Source organism: Cryptomeria japonica, chromosome 7 (assembly GCF_030272615.1).
Source record: "Cryptomeria japonica chromosome 7, Sugi_1.0, whole genome shotgun sequence".
NCBI classification, from domain to species: domain Eukaryota; kingdom Viridiplantae; phylum Streptophyta; class Pinopsida; order Cupressales; family Cupressaceae; genus Cryptomeria; species Cryptomeria japonica.
The window spans coordinates 351,505,616-351,528,515 of NC_081411.1; the positions used below are offsets into that span (position 1 = coordinate 351,505,616).

Below are 22,900 nucleotides of genomic sequence, written 5' to 3' on the forward strand. Positions count from 1 at the left end.
TTGTCAGATGTCGTCAGTCCCATAATAAGAGACATTTAAATTTTAAAGATGTGCAATAGTTTGAGATAACTATTAAATATAATGTTAATATTATTTGTAAAAATTTGAAATTAAAAAATTGTATAAAACATGAAACTTAGTTTCTAGAATAAAACAAATAACTAAATAAAAATATAATTTTTTATATACAATTTGAAAGGTAAAATTCTAATATAAAAAAGAAAACATTCAATATTAAATCTAAAATATTAATTTAAAGTTTAACAAAATTCTTTAGAAATATGTTTATGATATATGATTTTAAAAAATAGTTTAAAATATATATATATATATATATATATATATATATATATATATATATATATATATATAAGTTCAACATAAATTTAGTGTATTAATTTAAAGTTTAACAAAATTCTTTTAAAATATGTTTACAATATATAATTTTAAAAAATAGTTTAAAAATATATATAAAAGTTTAACATAAATTTAGTGTAATATAAATTTTAATTTAATAAATAAATAAAGACTATATATATATATATATATATATATAAGTTCAACATAAATTTAGTTTAATATAAATTTTAATTTAATATAATTAAAATAAGTTTAATATAATTAAATTTAGTTTAATATAAGTAAGTTGGAGTTTTAGTTCAAATCTTAACTATATATTTATAAAATTATAATCAACCATAATCAATGTACAAATAATTAATGGAATTAACTAAATTTATATATATATATATATTAAATATAGAGGAAGAAGCATTACATAAAAAAGATCACAGTATTAAATTTATTTCCATTGTTTAACAAATAATTGAAATAACGTAGCTCATATAAAAAAAAATTTGAAAAAAATTAATTAATAAAAATGAAATAGAATTACAGAAAGCATTTTTATATCCATAAGACTCTAAGAGGCAAACTGAAACAAACTAGAATTTGAAAAATTATCATAATATTTATGCTTTGGAAATTTACAATTTTTACGTCTAAGACTTGAGTCCCTCAAAAATTTAAAATGCAAAATGAGTGAGCCACTGAACTTGTTAGGTTTCGAGGACATAGGAAAAAAAAACTACTAGGGGCCCAGGGGGGTGATGCTAGGGCATAGGTAGTGAGGGTTTACAACTTTGCCCTAAGAATCTAGCCTGCCTTCCATGTAGAATTCTTCAAGCCACATGTAGTTTGGAAAGTAGTCCAGGAGCAACCATTTTTGAAGGAAGTCCCTGCTAATCCACGCCCATTTCCTATGACGTGTCAAGTGCTCTGCATTTAAGTTCAGGAGAAACGGTTGCTTGGCCACTGACACTATTTGGTCGGGGAGGAGAAGCTTGGATAAATCACTCACCCAAGGGATCCCCACCCCTACTTCTGCAAGGATGACAATAGTAATGTCATCTCCAAGGAAGTCTTCCTTAATAGCATCAGCATATCCACCTTGTCTCCTCTTAGGTCTAGAAGAGACACTAAGAACCAGGATGTATTGTCTGTGTTAACACAATATCTATTATTGTTTCGCATTAACTCTCTGCCCAGCACCATCCACACAACCTCATTGGTGAATGACCCAACCTCCTTGTAGACTGATTGGAGGGTTTGGTCTCTAACGGAGCCCAGAAAGGCCCTTGGGTCCTCTGTAGAAAGGCTTCTCAAGCGGATGGGTGTGTCCATCTTGAGAAAATAGATTAACAAATTAAACAACCTAAGCCTATAAACCTAAAGCAGTGGAAGAATTTAAATACCGCGAGCTCCGATGATTTATCTATCAAATGGAAAAGTCTAATTGAAGATGAAAGAAGCAGCCATTGTATAGAAATAATTGAGGCTCTTGATTGTAATAATTACTTCTCTAACCATATTAATTGCTTTAAATTTTTTAAAATCTTTCGTATCTCTGCAAATCTTTCTTATAAATGCACGAGTTTGTGAAATTGGTAACAACTATAAACCAGTATAAAGCTGGCAAGTACCACATTGGAAGTCGTGGGGACAAAGTGGATTGCAGTAAATGAATAGATGTATATTAAATGACCAAAATTATTGATCGTGATTCGTGACATTTGATACATGTCTATTGAATCCAATTCCATTTTGGGCACTTTCTGGTGAGCTATGTTCTCTTCAGAAAATTGGGCTGAAATAAAACTTCAGCCATTGATCTATGATCATCGAATGGTTGAAAATCATTGATGGATTTTAGGTATGTGTCACCCTTCACATGTCATAGAGGTTGCACTTATTGATACATCATGCAGAGTCCAAACTCAATGTGATGTAGTGATGTGATGTGATGTCTCTTTCTTATTTATGGCAATGAATTCATGAAATTGCCAGTAAATTATATATTTTTCCATAAATAATAAAATATTCACCAAAACAAATTCAATAATTTTCAATTGGTCGATAAAAATCGCAAATACATTTAAATAATTTTTCCTTCAAAGTAAAATTTTTCGCCCATACAATTATATATTTGTTCCTTTTAACAAAAATATTCGCCTACTACAATATATGTATTTCCCCATACAACAACGTATAATTCGCTAGAAATTTATGGAAGTTTCCTACCCTAGAAAAAAATCGCTAATACAAAATAATTTTTTGCCCTATTTTAAAAAAAAAAATCGCCATCCATATGAAAATTTCCACCCAAAAATAATGTCCGATTTGCTAGGATTTTACACAGTTGCCCAGGGGGTGGTTTCATAAAGTTATCCCTGTCTGTGAGCTTAGTAGCCCAAAAAGGGCACGAAGGCACAAGCACACCACCCTGACGAAGGCCTTCACAAAGTAGAATTAGTCATTACATCTGGGCGCATGAACCTATAGGCTAAGACCCCTTCATCTAAGAGACATGGACTGAGTGTTGGTATTTTGATGTCAACAATTGTCAACACTTATCAGCACTTGGAGATCTTTGGTTTTGTTCACCAGCAAGTCAGTGACTTATGCACAGTCATTGGTATCTGGTTCATCGACAGGTTATATTATTCACCGGCACTTGGAATGACTTGAAAATAACTTGGTTATGTCAAAGACATTATTTGATCACTTGGTTTTGGTGATTTTTTCATTGGTCTATTTGGTTTTGCATATTTGTTATTACTACCAAATAGGTCCAGGTTATGCATCGCTAAGAATATCTATTCCAGATCAACATGGCACGTTATGGAGATAATTTTTTATTATTGTAAATGCATTGAGACGACATGATGCATCGGATATTGATTTATTTGTAATTGATTTTATTGTAATATTCTTTGTAAACCGACCTACATATTTGGTCTTAGGCTTCAGTATATATGTAAGATCTCATTTATGAGATTGATATGGAATTGGTATGGGAATGTAAGTAAGTGGGAATAAGGTATATGCGAAAATAAGTAGAGCTATACATGCAGACATCATTTGAAGATTGAAGGAAGGTTTTGAGAAGATAATCAGAGCTTAACTGGTACTGAATCGAGCATATGAAGATTCTATTTTGAGAAGTACATTATCATTGGATTTAACCATCCAGTTGTAGTCAGTGTGACTCCCATCTTATGATTGAGCAGTGAGCTCTAGGCAGTTGGCCTTTCTACATGTGCAGACTCCATATTGTACACACATACTATCTGCAGTAGTATCATCTAATTGTGGGTAAGGTTTCCAACCATGGTTTTTCCCCTTAGAGGGTTTCCACTTACAAATATTTGTGTTGTGTTGTGGATGTTACTGTCTTTTTGTTTCATGCATTAAACTTTACCGATACTGTAATTAACTGCTAAACTGTCTACCAACATTAAAGTTTGGTTTACCGATATTGATCATTAAGTTTGGTTAAGTCATATTTGGATTAAATTTGTAGACAACTGATTCATGCCCCCCCCCTCTCAGTTGTCTTTGGGACCTAACAATTGGTATTAGAGCCTAGTCCTCTTTTTGCAGAAGTTTAATAACTTGAGGAGATCTTATGTCTAGTAACTTGATGGAACTAACTATGGTATATGGAAGACAAGGATGGAGACACATTTGAATTGCATTGGAAAGGAAATTTGGGATGTTACAAAGAATGGGTATGCTGTTCCTACTCAAGGTCAACCTAATCCACCAACATTGGCTAAAGATGAAGGAAATGATTGCAAAGCAAGGGAAGCACTTTTGAGCGCACTATCAGATCAGCAAATCATGGGATTATCAGATCGATCTACTGCTAAAGCTATTTGGGACAGGTTGGAAATATTGAATGAAGGTGTTACCATAGTCAAAATTGCAAAACTAGCATACTTCTGGGTCAGGTATGAAAATCTAAAAATGGAAGAAGATGAAAGAATTTCTGCTTTTGTGGAAAGAGTGAATGAAATTGTTTTGGGTATACAATGTTGTGGAGGAACCTTAAGTGAAGATGAGATTATTTCTAAAGTTTTAAGAGCTTTGCCACCAGCATATAAAATGAAAGTTATTGCTATAAATGAATTGAGAACAATGCCTAATGCATTAGTATCTAGAGACACTTTGGTTGGAAAACTTTCAGCTTTTGAACTTGAGGGATTTGGTCCTATTGCTACTATTAAAATAGATTTACCTTTCAAGGCATCATCATCATCTGCATCATCATCATCATTTGAAAAATCTGATTGGAAAGCCTTCTATGCAAGAGAACTTGAAGAAATCAAAAAGGAGAATGAAGAATTGGAAGAGCTTGAAGCACTATTTGCAAGGAAAATGCCTAAAGGTCTAGTTGGAAGTAAGTATGAAGTTAAAGCACCATTTAAATGTTTTAACTACTATAAAGTTGGTCATATGGTTTCTAGGTGTCCTGATAGACATGCAAGATTAAGAGAAGCAGCTAAAATAACATATAAGCCTAACCCTGATTATCAAAGATACAAATTCAAGAAGAATAGAGACAAATCATGTTATTATGCTGATGAAGAAGTCACTGATGATTCTGATGGAGATCCGGCTGACAATGGATGGGCTTTTGTTGCTATAACAGAAGATCAACTGGCAACAATTGTTCAACCGGTAGAGCAGGCCCTGGCAGCTAAAATTGAAGATAAGGATGAATGGATTATTGATTTCGGATGTTCACATCACATGACTGGTGATAAGAGTAAATTATTAACCTTTCAGGATTACAATGGAGGTCTAGTGAGATTTGGCGATGATAAAGCTTGTTTGATCAAAGGAAAAGGAACTATATCTTTTGATGGTAAGCACAATACTGATAATGTTTACTATGTTCAAGGTTTGAAGCATAATCTTTTGAGTGTTGGTCAATTAGTTGAGAAAGGATTTCAGTTACAATTGAAGAATGGTAAATGCAAAATCTTAAACAAAACTGGTTTGGAAATTGCAACCGGTAATCAGACTAGAGGTAATATCTTTCATTTAAATAACAATGAGAAAGTATGTTTGATTGCGCATATTAATGAAAGTTGGTTATGGCCTAAGAGACTTTGTCATGTAAATTTTTATTGCATTGTGAAAATCAATACAACTAAGGCAGTAAGAGATTTACCTTAGATTGTTAAACCTCACAATCTCGTATGTAAGGAATGTCAATTTGGAAAGCAAGTTAGAGAAACTTTCAAGAGTATTCCAGAGAAATCTAACAATGTTCTTGATTTAATTCATATTGATTTATGTGGTCTAGCAAGAACTAGAAGTATACAAGTAGATAGATACTTTATGCTAATCATTGATGAGTATTCTATAATGTGTTGGGTTACTTTTCTTAGGGAGAAATCTGAAGCATTTGGAAAATTCAAACTATTCAAGATGATGGTAGAGAATGAAACTGGTAAGAAAATTGAATGTTTGAGATCAGATCAAGGAGGTGAATTCACATCTAAGGAATTTAATACATTTTGTGAAGTGAATGGAACTAGAAGATTGTTATCAACACCTCAGACACCGCAGCAGAATGGAGTTGTGGAAAGGAAGAACATAACTATTTTGGATGTAGCTAGAAGTATGATATTAGAAACAAACCTACGTCATATATATTGGAGAGAAGCGGTCAATACAACACTTTATACATTCAACAAAGTTCACATCAAAGGTGAAACTGCTAAGACCCCTCATAAATTATGATTTGGTAATACTCCTACTTTTAAATATTTTAGAATATTTGGAAGTAAATGCTATATTAGAAGAAATGAGTATATTGGAAAATTTGATCATAGAAGGTATGAAGGAATATTTCTTGGTTATTCATATAACAGCAAGGCATATAGATGTTTTAACAAGAGATTGCAGAAAATTGTTGAGAGTGCAAATGTGAAGATTGATGAGCAGATTAGAGGTAATTCAAGGTCAATGGACTCTGAACCAGCAATAGGGATAATTACAAATGAACCTACTATGAGTACACCAGTAAATAATGTTGATCTAGTTACACCGGCATCATCTGAAAATTCAACAGTCACTGAAGAACGACAACAAGTGAATACACCCAGGTATGTAAGATTGAATCACTTTGAAAGTCAGATAATTGGAAATAAGTATCAATGAGTTATGACTAGAGGAAGACTAGAAAATGAAGAGGTATATCTAATTTCTCAAATTGAACCGACAACTATTAATGAGGCATGTGAAGATAAATATTGGATTAAAGCTATGGAAGATGAATTGGAGCAAATTGAAAGCAATAACACTTGGACATTAGTTCTCCTACCTAAAGACAAAATGTAATTGGAACTAAATGGGTATTCAGAAATAAACTTAATGAATCTGGTCAAGTAATCAAAAACAAAGCAAGATTAGTGTGTAAGGGATATTCACAGAAAGAAGGAATTGATTACAATGAAACCTTTGCACTAGTAGCTAGAATTGAGGCAGTCAGACTATTATTGGCTTTTGCAGCCCACAAGAACTATAAAGTATATGAAATGGATGTTAAATGTGCATTTTTGAATGGAGATCTTGAAGAAGAAGTTTACATTGAACAACCTGATAGATTTTCTTTGACAAATGAAAAGATATGGTTTGCAGGTTAAGGAAAACTTTATATGGATTAAAGTAAGCTCCTAGAGCTTGGTATGCTAGATTGGACAAATATATTTTGAAGCTTGGTTACACTAAAGGTAATGCTGACAGCAATCTATATTACAAAGTGACTAATGATGACATCTTGGTTATTGAGGTTTCTGTTGATGATATAATCTTTGGAGGAGAAGATGGATTGTGTAAAGAGATTTCTTATAAGATGCAGGAAGAATTTGAAATGTCTATGATTGGAGAGATAAAATTCTTTTTAGGATTGCAGATTTCACAAACTGATAAACATATATTCATTAACCAATCTAAGTACTTGAAAGAGTTACTTAAGAAATTTGGCATGGAAAACTCTAAACTAGTAAGTACACCTATGACTACAACTAATAAACTATCTTTAAAAGATGAATCAACACCTGTTAATCCAATAAGATACAAATCTATAATAGGAGGTTTACTGTATGTGACACAAACAAGACCTCATATTATGAATGCAGTATGTATTGTTTCAAGATTTTAGAGTAATCCCAAAGAAAATCATTAATCAGTAGTGAAAAGGATTTTACGGTATCTACAAGGCACTACAAATGTTGGTTTATGGTATACTAGAGATGAAAATTTTGATTTATGTGCATACACAAATGCTGATTGGGCAGGAGATATAGATGATAAAAAAAGCACCACCGATAGAGCATTTTTCTTGGTAACAGATTAATTTCTTGGTTGAGCAAGAAACAAAGTTGCACATGTTTATCAACAACAGAATCAGAATATGTTGCAGCAACAACTAATTGTACACAAGTATTATGATTCAAGAAAATGTTGAAGGACATAAAGGTAAAATGCAAGGAACCTATAATCATTTACTGTGATAATATGGCAGCAATTGATATATCTAAGAATCCGGTATTTCACTCTAAAACTAAACATGTTTCTATCAAATTCAATTTTCTGAAAGAGAATGTTAAAGCAAAAGAAGTGAAATTGGTTTGTGTGAATACTAAGGAGAAGATTGTAGATATTTTTACAAAGCCTTTGCCTAAGGAAGCCTTTGAATATCTCCGAGAGCAGCTTGGGGTTATACCCCCACCGGCAGAGACTTAGACAATTGATGTTTTGTCATCAATCGACAGAATTAACAGTGAAATATTGTATTCTAGCTTTAATGAGGAGAGCTACTTCTTAGGGGGAGTAGTTGGTATTTTGTAATGAGTTGGCATTTTGTATTTGAATCTGGTTTTTGTATTGCTTTGGCATTTGATATCAAAGGGGGAGAGATATTATGGAAAAACACATTTTGGGAGAGATTATTCCTAGGGGAGAGATAATATGTATTTTAATTTCTGGTTAATGATCTCTTTGGGCGATTTTTGGTTTTTGGCATTTCTATTTTGGCACTTTGATGGTTTTTCCATCTTGTGTTGCCATCAATGCCAAAGGGGGAGATTGTTGGTATTTTGATGTGTTGCATTGGTTTTGTCATTGATGTCAACACCTGTTAACACTTGTCAACACTTATCAACACTTGGAGATGTTTGGTTTTGTTCACCGGCAAGTCAGTGACTTATGCACAGTAGCCGATATCTGGTTCATCGGCAGGTTATATTGTTCACCGACACTTGGAATGACTTGAAGATTACTTGGTTATGTCGAAGACATTATTTGATCACTTGGTTTTATTGATTTTTTCATTGGTCTATTCGGGTTTGCATATTTGCTTTTACTAGCAAATAGGTCAAGGTTATGCACTAGCAAGAATATTTATTCTAGATCAGTACAACACTTTATGGAGACGATTTGTTATTATTATAAATGCATTGAGCCAACATGATGCATCAGATATTTATTTATTTGTAATTGATTTTACTGTAATATTCTTTGTAAGCTGACCTACACATTTGGTCTTAGGCTTCGGTATATATGTAAGATCCCATTTATGAGATTGATATGGAATTGATATGGGAATGTAAGTAAATGCGAATAAGGTATATGCGAAAATAAGCAGAGCTATACATGCAGACATCATTTGAAGATTGAGGGAAGGTTTTGAAAAGATAATCAGGGTTTAACCAGTACTAAATCTAGCATATGAAGATGCTATTTTGAGTAGTACATTATCATTGGATTTAACCATCCAATTGTAGTCAGTGTGACTGATTAAGCAGTGAGCTCTAGGCAGTTGGCCTTTTTGCATGTGCAGACTCCATATTGTACACACATACTATCTACAGTAGTATCATCTAATTGTGGGCAACGTTTCCCACCATGGTTTTTTCCCTTATAGGGTTTCCACATACAAATATTTGTGTATGTGTTTTGGATGTTACGGTCTTTCTGTTTCATGCATTAAACTTTACTGGTACTGTAATTAACTGCTAAACTGTCTACCGGCATTAAAGTTTGGTTTACCGGCATTTATCATTAAGTTTGGCTAAGTCATATTTGGATTAAATTTGTAGACAACTGATTCACCCCCCCACCCCTCTCAGTTGTCTTCGGGACCTAACACTGAGAAGTATCCATTCTACCAAATTTGCTTGAGGCATGATCCTAACCTAATCCCTTATGATGTTAGAGCCTTGTACACAACAAGACTTGGTCACTCATGGCATCATTTAGAATCATTCAACTTCACCAACAAACCAAAGACCTACTAAACATATTAAAAAAAATTATATTATTTAAATATTTAAAATAATAAATTAACAAAATATTTTATATCTACAATCATCGATAAAAAAAAAACTATCTTATCTTCCTGCCCATTTAATTTCCTTGTATTAAGTGATTACAATTATCAAATAAACAAAGCTAATTAATGCTTCATCCATTATGTGAAAGGGATTTTATTTCCATAATGTATTGAAAGGAAAAATATATAAACAATTGAAATGGCCCAGTGATAAGGAAATAAAGTCGATTGTGTGGAGACGACGTCAAGCTGAAGATAGATACGGAGAGTCCACAATATTTTCTAGGGACCCGGATGGATTTCTTTACGTTTGCCTGTGGGGCAATTCAGCGCGAGTGTGTATATAATTCCTCATTATCTTGAAAACTTCTTATGTTCAAATAACTGTATAGAGCAAAATTATTACTATTGCTGGCACTTTTTAAATGGTACAGACTATTAAACGGTATTGGGGATGATGTCCAACGTTCGAAACGTATATTGACTGTTTTTATTTTCTTTTATTTAATTTATATTTAACTTCTATCTCTTTCTCAGGGATTTGTAATTCATATCTCAGTATAATATATGAAAATCTTATCTTTTTCCAGCAGCCATATCTACCTTCGTTACGATGTCGTTTTCCTGGACTTAGCTTTTCGCATACGTAACTGGACAAAAGTTCTTATCCAGCGCAGGAATGGCAAACAACGTGTGTAGATGTAGTTTGATTTCTTTGCTTATTTTGTATTAATAATTGCATTTATGTTAGAATAGTATGAAATAATTGCTCGCTGAGTCAAGATTTTGGTATTCTACAAGGAAGGCATGCATTTTACTTATGACTCGTTCTAAACTGCTCAAAATAATATTAGTCCAATAGATTTCAAGGGCAAAGGCCACATATGAAGCAAATTTCTTCGCCTTAATCTCGTCATATTGTTTTATGATACTTTGGTGGTTCAATATTCTGAGTGGTAACTTCGTAAAGTGAGCTATCAATGTTAATATTACATTTTTTTATTTTTTTTATAGTTATGAATTTTTAAGAGGGTGGATAGGTTTCAAATTATAATATTACAATCATCTTCTTGTTGGTTAACATGTTCTTTTATTAAATTATATTTTTATGTTTTAATTGTAATATTTTTATTTTATATTTTTAATTTTTGTTTAGTTAGTATAGTTTCGATATAAGAATATTTTAAGAAGAAGTCAATCTTGATGGAAGATACGAAAAATAAGAAATACAAATAATCCAATTCACAATATTGTGTTACTTTTATTAAAAAATAAAAGAAAAATGTACTATCAAATGCTTGAAATGAAAAGTACCTCAATTAAAATGAAGTAACACATCTAACTAGCACTAATTCAACCAATCTAATATGGAGAGCAGATTTATTGAACATCGCATACTGGTACAATGTACTACTAGGGTATGCATATTCATACAATGTGTCACTAAGATGTGTGCAAGGTTTTCAAAGTCTCATGTAGGCGCACTATGATCATTCAACATTTGTTAAATAGTGATAAAAATTAAACTTGAACCTACTAAACATTGTATGAATTTGCTGACCTATCCAAACTAATCGCAAAGGCATTAAATATTATATCATTTTGATGACTTGTTCAAATTAATGAAAAGGATACTAATTACTTCATGCATCTATGATTAACAACAACAAAATAAACATGACACTACTAAAAATAAAATACCTCCATGATTGCTCTCTATACTTTCCCACCTTAGTGACTTTGAACAAATATTGTCACCTTTAGAGAATACATGTGATAGTTGTCTATATGATCTCATCTCAAACAAGTATGCACAATTTATTAGCATCCGAGTCTATAAGACATTAAGTTGAAATTGGCTAGAGGACTTCAACATTCAAAGTAACATTAAGTTTTGATGATATTGAGAGAGAAATAATTCTTACTAAATGTATTTGGATTGGTGTATGTGCTAAGATTTTAGAATTCTCAAAAGATTTCAAATATTTAAAAATGTGAATTATAAATTATTATCAATGGAAGTGGGATTATTGGTACATATCAACTCATAAAAATAAATAAGTATAATAGTCATAATTTACAATAATTTTGATATGATTATAAGTATTAAAATAAAAATCATCTACTATTTATATTCTACTCTTGTGTTGTTCTTAGTTAATTGATTTGTTAAAATCACAAAGACATTTATTCAATATAATGTACTTTTAAATGTTTTACTTAATTTTTATAATGACATTTGTTTATTATGACTTTGTCAATTTTGAATAAAAACATTCTTTTATGAAAGTCAATATAATTGAAAAATATTTAATTTTATTGTATGAAAAAATTTCTAGTTAAATGTGAGTTTTAAACTTAATAAATATCAAATTAATATTAATTTTTTGAAAATCCATTTAATTGAAGAGTTCAAACATTACAATTTATTAAAAATCTATTTAATATTTTAAATTTTTTAAAGTCAGACATATATAATTATAATTAAACATTAACTTTTAGTTTTAGAAAACTACAGGTAGTTGAATTTTTTAATTTTTTTCTATAACTCTGCTAACAAATCTTTAAGTTTAATGAAAGTCAATTTATCGAGATTACGCCTCTAATGACTGCGGGACAAAATATCACATGAAATGCAGCATTAACGTAAACTAGAAGGCATCCAATATCGCACCTATAAATACACGAGCAACGCAGCCTTGATCATACAATCCTTGACCTTGAGAAAGAAAAAGCGCAGGCAACTTGCAGAGATTGCAATCATAATATTGAGGATGAAGTTTCTCGTTATTGCAGTTGTTCTTAGCATTATGAATGCAGGTGTTTATGGAGCAGACCCTGATCCGCTTACAGACTTCGCTCCTGGACTAAAAACCTTCACACTCCGCAACATTTTCTCTAATGGAGATGTTACTGTCGATTCGGGAGGAGTACGTGCTGCCACTTCAGTCGCCAAGTTTCCTGCCGCAGCGTAAGATTTCATTATTACAATTATTACTCTTTTTCCAAACTCTATTCGTTTTGCAGTTCCAGTGACAAAGTGTGGTGTTGCAGATCTCAGGGGCTGCAATATGTGAGGTTCAAGATGGTTCCGTGTGGAGCAAATCTACCACATACACATCCACGAGCTTCAGAAATGCTTACTCTTATCTCCGGAGGGCCTCTTCAAGTTGGTTTTGTTGACACTCAAGGTAAAACATACTCCTGCCCCCCTAATTCTTAACCCAATTTTCTTTTCCAACCAAAATCATCAAATACCTGCTGTATTAAATTAGGTCAAGCTTTCATCGATATTTTGCATCCTGGAGATGTCACTATATTTCCGAGGGGTACACTCCATTTTGAGCTTAATATTGGAAGTGAAGAAGCTAATTATATCTCTGCTCTCAACAGCCAAAATCCTGGTGTCGTGGTAAGGAAAATACATATATTTACATGTCGATCTGCTAGATACTCGATTTTAATATATCATAATGCTTACTGTTGATCATGGCAGACGAGCAGCGTGTCAATATTGAGGCTTCCGTTGAAAATTGTGGCAACAGCTTTCAACATCACCCAACAAGCTGTGAAGAAATTAGATTCAACGATATATGCCAGTGCAACGGGACTGAAGAAAACATCCAAAAGCGGTTGCGTTCCAGGGAGAGATATTACTGTAGACTTTTAAATTATTTTTTATCACCTAGTCTCGCACAAACAAATGGTATCTATTGGGAACGGTGCTCATCTGTGAGTTATCTTTGTTTAAATAAAAATGTTTACTGTATAACGTCATAGTCTCTATTCAGAGATTTGTAAACAACAATAACTTAATATAGTCATTATGAACTTATTTCCTTTATCCAGCAGCCGATTTTGTATTGCCAATTGTGTGCGCAATTGCTTCTGTCGTTCCGTTCGCGGTAGTGTTTAACGACAGTTTTATTGGGATTATAAAATCCGGCGCGTGCTTACTGAAGTGAACAATAAAAGAAAAATAATATTAAGAGAGGAAAACACAAAACTTTTCCAACACAAGATATAATCTACTCTTGTCAAAGGCAATGATCTAGCAGACAAAGCTATTGACAAGTCTTGACACGCTAAAAACATAGAGTTTAAATATAGTGACAACAACTCCGAGCTTTATGTAATCATGTCTTAGCTATTTGTATGGTAATGGAATGGTCTCCATGTTTCTATTTTAAATGAATGAGCTCAAAGAATTTAACAAACTTTCCATTAATCAAGTGGTTATTGGCACAAGTATAATCAGTATTCTAGATTTAATCATACATGCACAAGCTAAATCAAATATTTATAGTTATGAATTGCTATTATTGGCTATTATTGGTTTTATAAACAAGTAAAATTAAATTCATATTTATGAGGTTTCAATATGGTAATAGAAAATTAAGTACATTTTCTAAAATAAACTCTACTTCACTCTAATTAGTAAATAATCATAAAATGACATAAAATTTGAGAGGAAAATGATGAACTAATCTAAGCCTATTTTCTGCATTAGCACATCATCCATTGAATAGACATGCAAATACTGTTTCTTTTATTTGACTCAAGAAGCAACTACTAGTGTACACTAAGGTGCAATCTCCATAGGGATTACTAACCATAATGGATACCACAATAACTACTTGACTCCCAACATAGATTAAAGAACATTCCCATAATTGATTCACAACTGTTTAGGTTTGACTGCATTTAGCATCAAGGCACTAGTGATATTGAACACATAACAAAGTTATCAAATATTCATGAACTAAATGCTTGAAAATGAAAAAAATATTGATCCTAGGGTTTGTAAACTATAAAAATAAAATAAATTTAGAAATTTGTTCAATTCCATATATTTCCAAACCTTGAAACATTTAACTGATGGAATACCTATTACAACATGAAAAATTATTCAAGACATGTTTAGATTACATGGAATCCTTGAAAGTATTATTTCTGATAGGGATGCTCGTGTGACATTTTGGTTTTGGCAAACTTTATTTTCTTCACTTGGGACTAAATTGAATATAAGTTCAGCATACCATCCTGAAACTAATGGACAAACTAAGAGAGTAAACCAAGTATTGGAAGATTTACTAAAAATGTATTGCAAGTGGTAAGATTGCTTAATCTTAGTAGAATTTGCAGATAACAATTCTTATCGTTCTACAATTAAGACGGTTTGAATTGAAGCATTGTATGGAAGAAAGTGTCGAACTCCTATAAGTTGGGATAAGCTGGAGGATAGGATAAATCTTGGACTAGACATTGTAGTATAAATAGAGGGGCAACTTGGTATAAATTAACTATAGAGGTTTTGTAATGCAAGGTCTAGTGGGATTAGTATGCAAAATATTCTACTACTTGGGAGAATTATGCTGAGATGAAGCAAAAAATTCGTCATGTTTTGCTTGAATATGAAAGTTCCTAAAACAATGCTTCTATGTTTATAGTTTATGCTCGATGTTATTATTGATACTTAAAAATCATTAGGGACAATGATTCACAAGGGGGAGGATATGCTACATCCCATTGCGATGTTACTATTTACTATTACTATTACTTGTTTGAGTTAAAAAAACTTTATTGCATGAGTATGTTATATATATATATATATATATATATATATGCATGTTCAGTTTTCCAAGTAACTAATTAACTAAGCATAATTTTTAAGGATGATTCATAATCATATTTGATAGGACTGTTTATGTGTTATCTTTGTAATTAGAAGAGAAGCCACATAGCTTAGTAGTGGCCATAAGAAGGATATTGGTGGAGATTTAGAGAACTTAATTATAGCATTAGGTCTCTCAAAATTATGTATAAATAGAGGAGCTCTATTGGAGGATAGAGCAACCCATGTCATTTAGTCACATCTCATCTTTTCTTCTGTATAATCTCTAGTCATTTTTCTTATTGTTCTTGTTTTCATTGTTCTTATTGAGAGAAGGAAATAGTTCAGTTATTTTGAGGGAATAGGCTAGTTTCTTTTATTAAAACCTTGGGAATTTCTATGCTAGTGGATAAGTGGTGAGGTTAGCATTACTGGATGAAGGAATCGGTATTGCATAGTAACTATATAACAGTCATGAGGATTCTTCCTTTCTTTTATATTGAGATATATTATATGATATTATGTGAGCTTAAATTAAGAAAGGTTCAAAATTGAGTTACATGTAATATATGCATTCTTGTGTGATAGAATTTTTAATCTTATGCATAGATCATGTATGTGATAGCTAAGTTAGATTTATGCTATGATATGCTTCTTACTAAATAGGAATGCTTGAGTTGGTTAATCCTAGGGTTAGGTCAATCTATGGATGGGAATAACCTAGATAGTCATTCTATTATAAACTCATAGGATTGATATGGGTTTAGTATAAATGGCCAATTTACCAAATAGATAAATGAACGTCATACATGTAGGTTGTAGCCAATGTATGGTAGCTCTAGCTATGTAGCACACAACACTATGCTCATAAGGCTATATTATTGTGAGGTCACCAAACCAAAGTCTTCATCAAAGGGTCAAGCCACTTCAAATAGAAGAGGCATGAGGGACTATAAAGTCTTGGTTGGGTGGAAAATCACTTTAGTAATGCTCTTCCCCATGCAGTTGGTGGTTGATATTTGAGGATGTGTGCCGACAATGACATCTGGAAAACTTGTACTATTTATGTTTCATTAAGCTCATAGAAGCTTTATATGTATTCAAATAGTCCTAAATTAAATGGAAACTTGGAAAGAAAAATACATAAATGCATTCATATGTTTATGAATATGATATTGTATATGATTCATGATGAAATGGAAATTAGAAAGAGATTATTTCAAATATGTATCTTTGTTTGAAACAAAATAGAAAAAAAATTATTACTTGTATTTTGGCCACATATTTCTTTCACTTGTGGGTTAAAACTTAGGTTAATCCAATGGGTAGAAAAATGGGCATGTTACAACTCTTAGCTTATATTAAAGACTTTAGGTTCACGACATAAAGTATCTTAATTTCAATGTGACAGTAGTGATATGAAACACATAAAAAATTGGTCTAATACTCATTAACTATATTCTTGAAAATATTGGTAAATTTGACCTTAGGTTTTGAAAACTAGAAAAAAAATATTAAAAAACTTGTATATATTGTCATGATGTTTGAGAGTGGTTCCATATCTCTAAGAGTTATAATGCAGATTCTAGTTTTTTGAGTATTCTTATAAATTTCAGACTTAGTCAAATTTCAGTAATCAACATGCTCATATCAGCATTATCTCTCTCATCTTTTCCTACGTTCCCCCTCTCTCTTCCTTAACCCCTACCTTTTTGTCTCTTAGGCATCTCCCTCTCTACTTTCTTCCCTCTCTCAGGTATCTCTTCGTCTCTTTCTCATCTCCCTCACCCTCTTTCTCTCTTTCATATATCCCTCTCTTTCTCTCCCTCTCTCAAATATCTCTATCTCTCACTCTCTCCCCCTCTCTTAAGTGTATATCTCTCTCATTATCTCCCTCTCCCTCGCCCTCCCTTTCTCTTCCTTTAACAAGTATTTCTTTCGCTCTAACTCTCTTTCTCTCTCCCCCTCTCGCTCCATTTCTCTTTCTCTCAAGTCTATCTCCTTCTCCCTCTCTCTCTCTCTCTCTCTCTCTCTCTCTCTCTCTCTCACACACACACACACACACACACACACATTATTTCTCTCTTAAGTCTCTCTCTCTATCTACCTCTATCTCTCTATCTCACTCTCCTCCTCTGTCAAGTGTGTCTCTTTCCCACTCTCTCCCTACCTCCTCACCTCCCTTTCTATTTTTAACTTAACTCTCTCTCTCTCTCTCTCTCTCTCTCTCTCTCTCTCTCCCATTCTTTATCTTTGAAGTCTCTCCCTCTCATCCTCATTCTATCTATTACATCTCTTTCTCACTCTCTCCCTGTCTCCCTCTCTTCGAACCTCTCTCTCTCTAGTCTCTTATAATATCCTTCCATCCCTTCCTCCCTCTCACTCAGACTCTCTCTATCTCTCACCCTCTCTTTCTCTCTCTCTCACCTTTCTTCCCTTCACCTCTTAGGTCTCTCTTTCTCTCCCAATCCCTCTATCCACCTCTTAGATCTCTCTATACCTCCCCCATCTCTCTCTCTCTCTCTCTCTCTCTCTCTCTCTCTCTCTCTCTCTCTCTCTTAGGTGTATCTCTTTCCCATTCCCTCCCTCTCTAAGGTCAAATGGTATTCTCAGGGGTCATATGGTATCCTAGGGATCCATGCATGTGTCCTAAGGGGCCATAGGACACCATATGACCCATAACGACACATAAGAGGTCATATGGAGTCCTAAGGGGTCATAAGACACCATATGACACCTTAGCTTATCATACCACCCAATGACACCAAATGGTGTCCTAAGGGGTCATAAAACACTATATGACCTCTTAGGACACCATACGACTGATAACGACGCCATATGGAGTCCAAAGGGTCAAATAGTGTCCTAAGGGGTTGTAGGAGACTATAAGACCCCTTAGGACACCATATGACCCATAATGACACCATATGGTGTCCTAAGTGGTCATAAGGTGTCCCAGGGGTCATATGACACCATAACGCACATAATGTTACCATCTGGTGTCCAATGGGTCGTAGGACACCATATGACCCTTAGAACACAATACGACCCCTAACAACATCTAAGGTGTCATATGTTATCCTAAGGGGTCATAGGACACTATATGATCCCTTAGAACATCAAAGGACCTATAATGATGCCAAATAGTGTCCTAAGGGGTTATAGAACACCATATGACCCTTTAGGGCACAATATGGTGGTGTTATGTGTCATATGGTATTTTGAGGGGTCATATGGCATCCTATGACCCCTTAGGACACCATATGATGTCGTTATGGGTCATATGGTGTCTTAAGCGGTCATATAGTGTTCTAAGGGATCATAGGACACCATATAACCTCTTACGAAACAATATGACCTCTAATGGCACCTAGGGGATAATATGGTGTCCTAGGAGATCATAGAATACCATATGACCCTTTAGGACACCATACGACCTATAACAACACCATATTGAGTCCTAAGGGATCATAGGACACCATATGACCCGTTAGGACACCATATGATCCATAATGACACGTAAGAGGTCATATGGAGTCATAAGGGGTCATAAGACACCATATGACCCCTTAGCACACTATACAACCCATAATGATAGTAAATGGTGTCCTACGGGGTCATAAAACACTATGTGACCTCTTAGGATACCATACAACCAATAATGACACCATATGGAGTCCTAAGGGGGCAAATAGTGTCCTAAGGGGTATTTGCCATTAGGACACCATATGGTATCATTATGTGTCTTATGTTGTCGTATGACCCCTATGACACATTATGACCACAAAGGACACCATATGGTGTCCTAAGGGGGCAAATAGTGTCCTAAGGGGTCATAGGAGACCATATGACCCCTTAGGACACCATATGACCCCTAATGACACCATATGGTGTCCTTTGTGGTCATAATGTGTCATAGGGGTCATACGACAACATAAGACACATAATGATACCATATGGTGTCCTAATGGAAAATACAACCCCTAACAACATCTAAGGGGTCATATGGTATCCTGATTTGTCATATGACACTATATGATCCCGTAGAACACCATAGAGCCTATAATGATGACAAATAGTTTCCTAAGGGGTCATAAAATACCATATGACCCTTTAGGGCACCATATGGTGTTGTTATGGGCCATATGGTATCCTATGACCGCTTACGACACCATATGATGTTGTTATGGGTCGTATGGTGTCTTGAGGGTTCATATAGTGTCCTAAGGGGTCATAGAACACCATATGACCTCTTAGGAAACAATATAACTTGTAATAACACCTAAGGGGTCATATGGTGTCCTAAGAGGTCATAGAATACCATATGACCCTTTAGGACACCATTTAAAGTCCTAAGGGATCATATGGTGTCCTAACAGATCATAGAACTCCATATGACTCGTTAGGACACCATATGACCCTTAGAACACAATACAACCCCTAACAACATCTAAGGGGTCATATGGTATCGTAAGGGGTCATATGACACTATATGATCCCTTAGAACACCATAGGACCTATAATGATGCCAAATAATGTCCTAAGGGGTCATAAAATGCCATATTACCCTTTAGGGCACCATATGATGTTGTTATGGGTCGTATGGTATACTGAGGGGTCATATGACATCCTATGACCCCTTACGACATGATATGATGTTGTTAGGGTCGTATGGTGTCTAAGGGGTCATAGGACACCATATGACCTCTTAAGAAACAACATGACCTCTAATGACACCTAAGGGATCATATGGTGTCCTAAGAGGTCATAAAATACTATATGACCCTTTAGGACACCATACGACCCATAAAAACACCATATGGAGTCCTAAGGGATCATATGGTGTCTTAATATATCATAGAACACCATATGACCCATTAGGACACCATATGACCCCTAACAAGACGTAAGAGGTCATATGGAGTCCTAAGGGGTCACAAGAAACCATATGAACCCTTAGCACACCATACAACCTATAATGGCACCAAATGGTGTCCTAAGGGGTCATAAAACACTATATGACCTCGTAGGACACCATACAACCCATAATGACACCATATGGAGGCCTAAGGGGTCAAATAGTGTCCTTAGGGGTCGTAGGAAACCATATGACCCCCTAGGACACCATATGGCCCTCGATGATACCATATGGTGTCCTTAGTGGTCATAAGGTGTCTTAGGGTTTATATGACAACATAAGACACATAATGATACCATATGGTGTCCTAATGGATCACAGGACACCATATGACCCTTAGAACACAATACGACCCCTAACAACATCTAAGGGTTCATATGGTATCCTAAGGGGTCATAGGACACTATATGATCCCTTAGCACACCATAGGACCTATAATGATGCTAAATAGTGTCCTAAGGGGTCATAGAACACCAAATGACCATTACGACACCATATGGTGTTGTTATGAGTTGTATGGTATCCTGAGGGGTCATATGGCATCCTATGACCCCTTAGGACACCATATGGTGTTGTTATGGGTCATATGGTGTCTTAAGGGGTCATATGGTGTCCTAAGGGGTCATAGCACACCATGTGACCACTTAGGAAACAATATGACCTCTGATGACATGTAAGGGATCATATGGTATCATAAGGGGTCATAGAATACCATATGACCCTTTAGGACACCATATGACCGATAACAACACCATATGGAGTCCTAAGGGGTCATATGGTGTCCTAGGGGATCATAGAATACCATATGAGCCATAACGACACCTTAGGGGTCATAATACATCATATGGCCCCTTAGTACACCATACAACCCATAAATATTATCCAACCAATACATCCACATGATCCAAAGAAACCAATATGCTTATTTTCTTCAAACGTTCAACTGTATATCCTATCTTCTTTAAAAATAAAAATAAAACCGATCATCTTGTTAGTCTTCTTATAACCTTATATATATGCAAACAAAAAGAAGATATATTGGAGGGAGAGGAAGAGAGAGAGAGAGAGAGAGAGAGAGAGAGAGAGGCATCTTTTACATGCTTGAGAGGAGGAGAGAGGGAGACAATACACATACATACACACATATGTGTGTGTATATTATTATATACATATATATATATATAAATATTATATATTTTTTATTTTTTATATTATATATTATGTGTATATATACATTATATATATACAATATCATATTATACACACTCCCAAAATTTAAACAAACTTAGCTCGTACACACTATTTATAGTAAAAATAGTGTGTACGTGCTTTTTATAGTAAAAATAGCGCGTACACACTTTTTATAGTTAAGATAGAATGTACATGTTGTTGGAATTTTTTATGTTGTGTGATTGTCATTGAGGGACACACACTTGCTTTGAGATCAATTTTTGTATGGATGAGTTATGCTCAATTAGTATTTGTTCCAACCAGTATTATGTATTATAGCCTTTAGACTATCAGCGTTTTGCAGAAAGTGTTTACTGATCGCAAGCGGTATGAAGACCCAAGCGGTATGAAGACCTCAACCGGTTTGAGGATCCCAAAGCGGTACGAAGAAACAAAGCCATTGTTATCATTTTTTACCAGTCTTCATTTTGGCAAACCGGTAATAGGTGAATGTATGAACTGGTATTACTCTGTGATGAGTTACCAACTGGTATTATTTTTTTGATGAGTTATCATCCACTGACACTTTGGCAGTGATTCTGTGTCATGTTACCAAATGTGTCCAGATGCACTGAACCTAGGAACTTGCAATGTAATCCTATTGGACCGACATGAAATTAGATTCCTTTATATCTAGGGTTTTATTAGCTATTAGGTTTTTGTGTGGTTGATGAGGTTTTTGTATGTGCAATCACAGAAGAAGATTAGGTCTGTATGAAGAAATAGAGTGTGAAGATTTTGAAGACTGAAGTAATGCTGAAATGCATTAACAATGAGCTATCAAGGATCTAACCAATCATACTCTACTAGTATTTAGATTACTCACTTGTTGATTACTCACATCTTCGACAAGTTTGTAACCCTTAATCGGGTAGGCCTCGCAAAGCCTATGTAAATCCTTTAACAGGGTAGTTCACAACTAGGGATCTGAAATCCACTCACAAGGTAGTCTTTAATCAGACTTATCTCCTAACAATGATTGAGATTCCTAACAAGATCCATTCTGGTAAAGAACATTGTATGACCTTAACCGGTTTGGTTACTATTCCTGCAAATAGTTACTTGTGATTTTCATCTCATCATGGTTTTTCCCATTTGGGTTTCCATGTCAAAATCTCTTGTGTTATGGTGATTGTGCTTCTGTGGGTGAATCCCTTATTTTTTGTTTGGTTTGCATTTGTGTTAACTGATTTGTTAGTAAAACTGTTATACCGGTTTACTGCTAAATTGTTTAAGTGTTTAAGTTCAGTATTTTTTGGTATAATAATTCACCCCCTCCCCTCTTAGTATTCATCAAATGGTATTAGAGACAACCTTTCTATAAGTCTAACCACTTGGGAGGAGATATGGGGGATTACACTATGAGGGAACTTACTCATCATCTCACTCAGACTGAGAAAGCCTTTGATGAACTCAAAGTCAAATATAAAGCCTCTCTAGCAAAGAGAAG

The 22,900-nt window shown here is 34.1% G+C and overlaps 1 protein-coding gene across 1 annotated transcript; it reads left to right on the plus strand.

Moving 5' to 3' along the window:
• The first annotated feature begins 12,414 nt into the window (after positions 1-12,414).
• LOC131856753 (germin-like protein subfamily 1 member 16) lies at positions 12,415-13,358 on the plus strand. The gene is made up of 4 exons (XM_059208669.1): positions 12,415-12,659; positions 12,743-12,879; positions 12,964-13,100; positions 13,185-13,358. The coding sequence occupies exons 1-4, from the start codon at positions 12,463-12,465 to the stop codon at positions 13,356-13,358; spliced, it is 645 nt and encodes a 214-aa protein (XP_059064652.1). The 5' UTR covers positions 12,415-12,462.
• Positions 13,359-22,900: the final 9,542 nt, after the last annotated feature.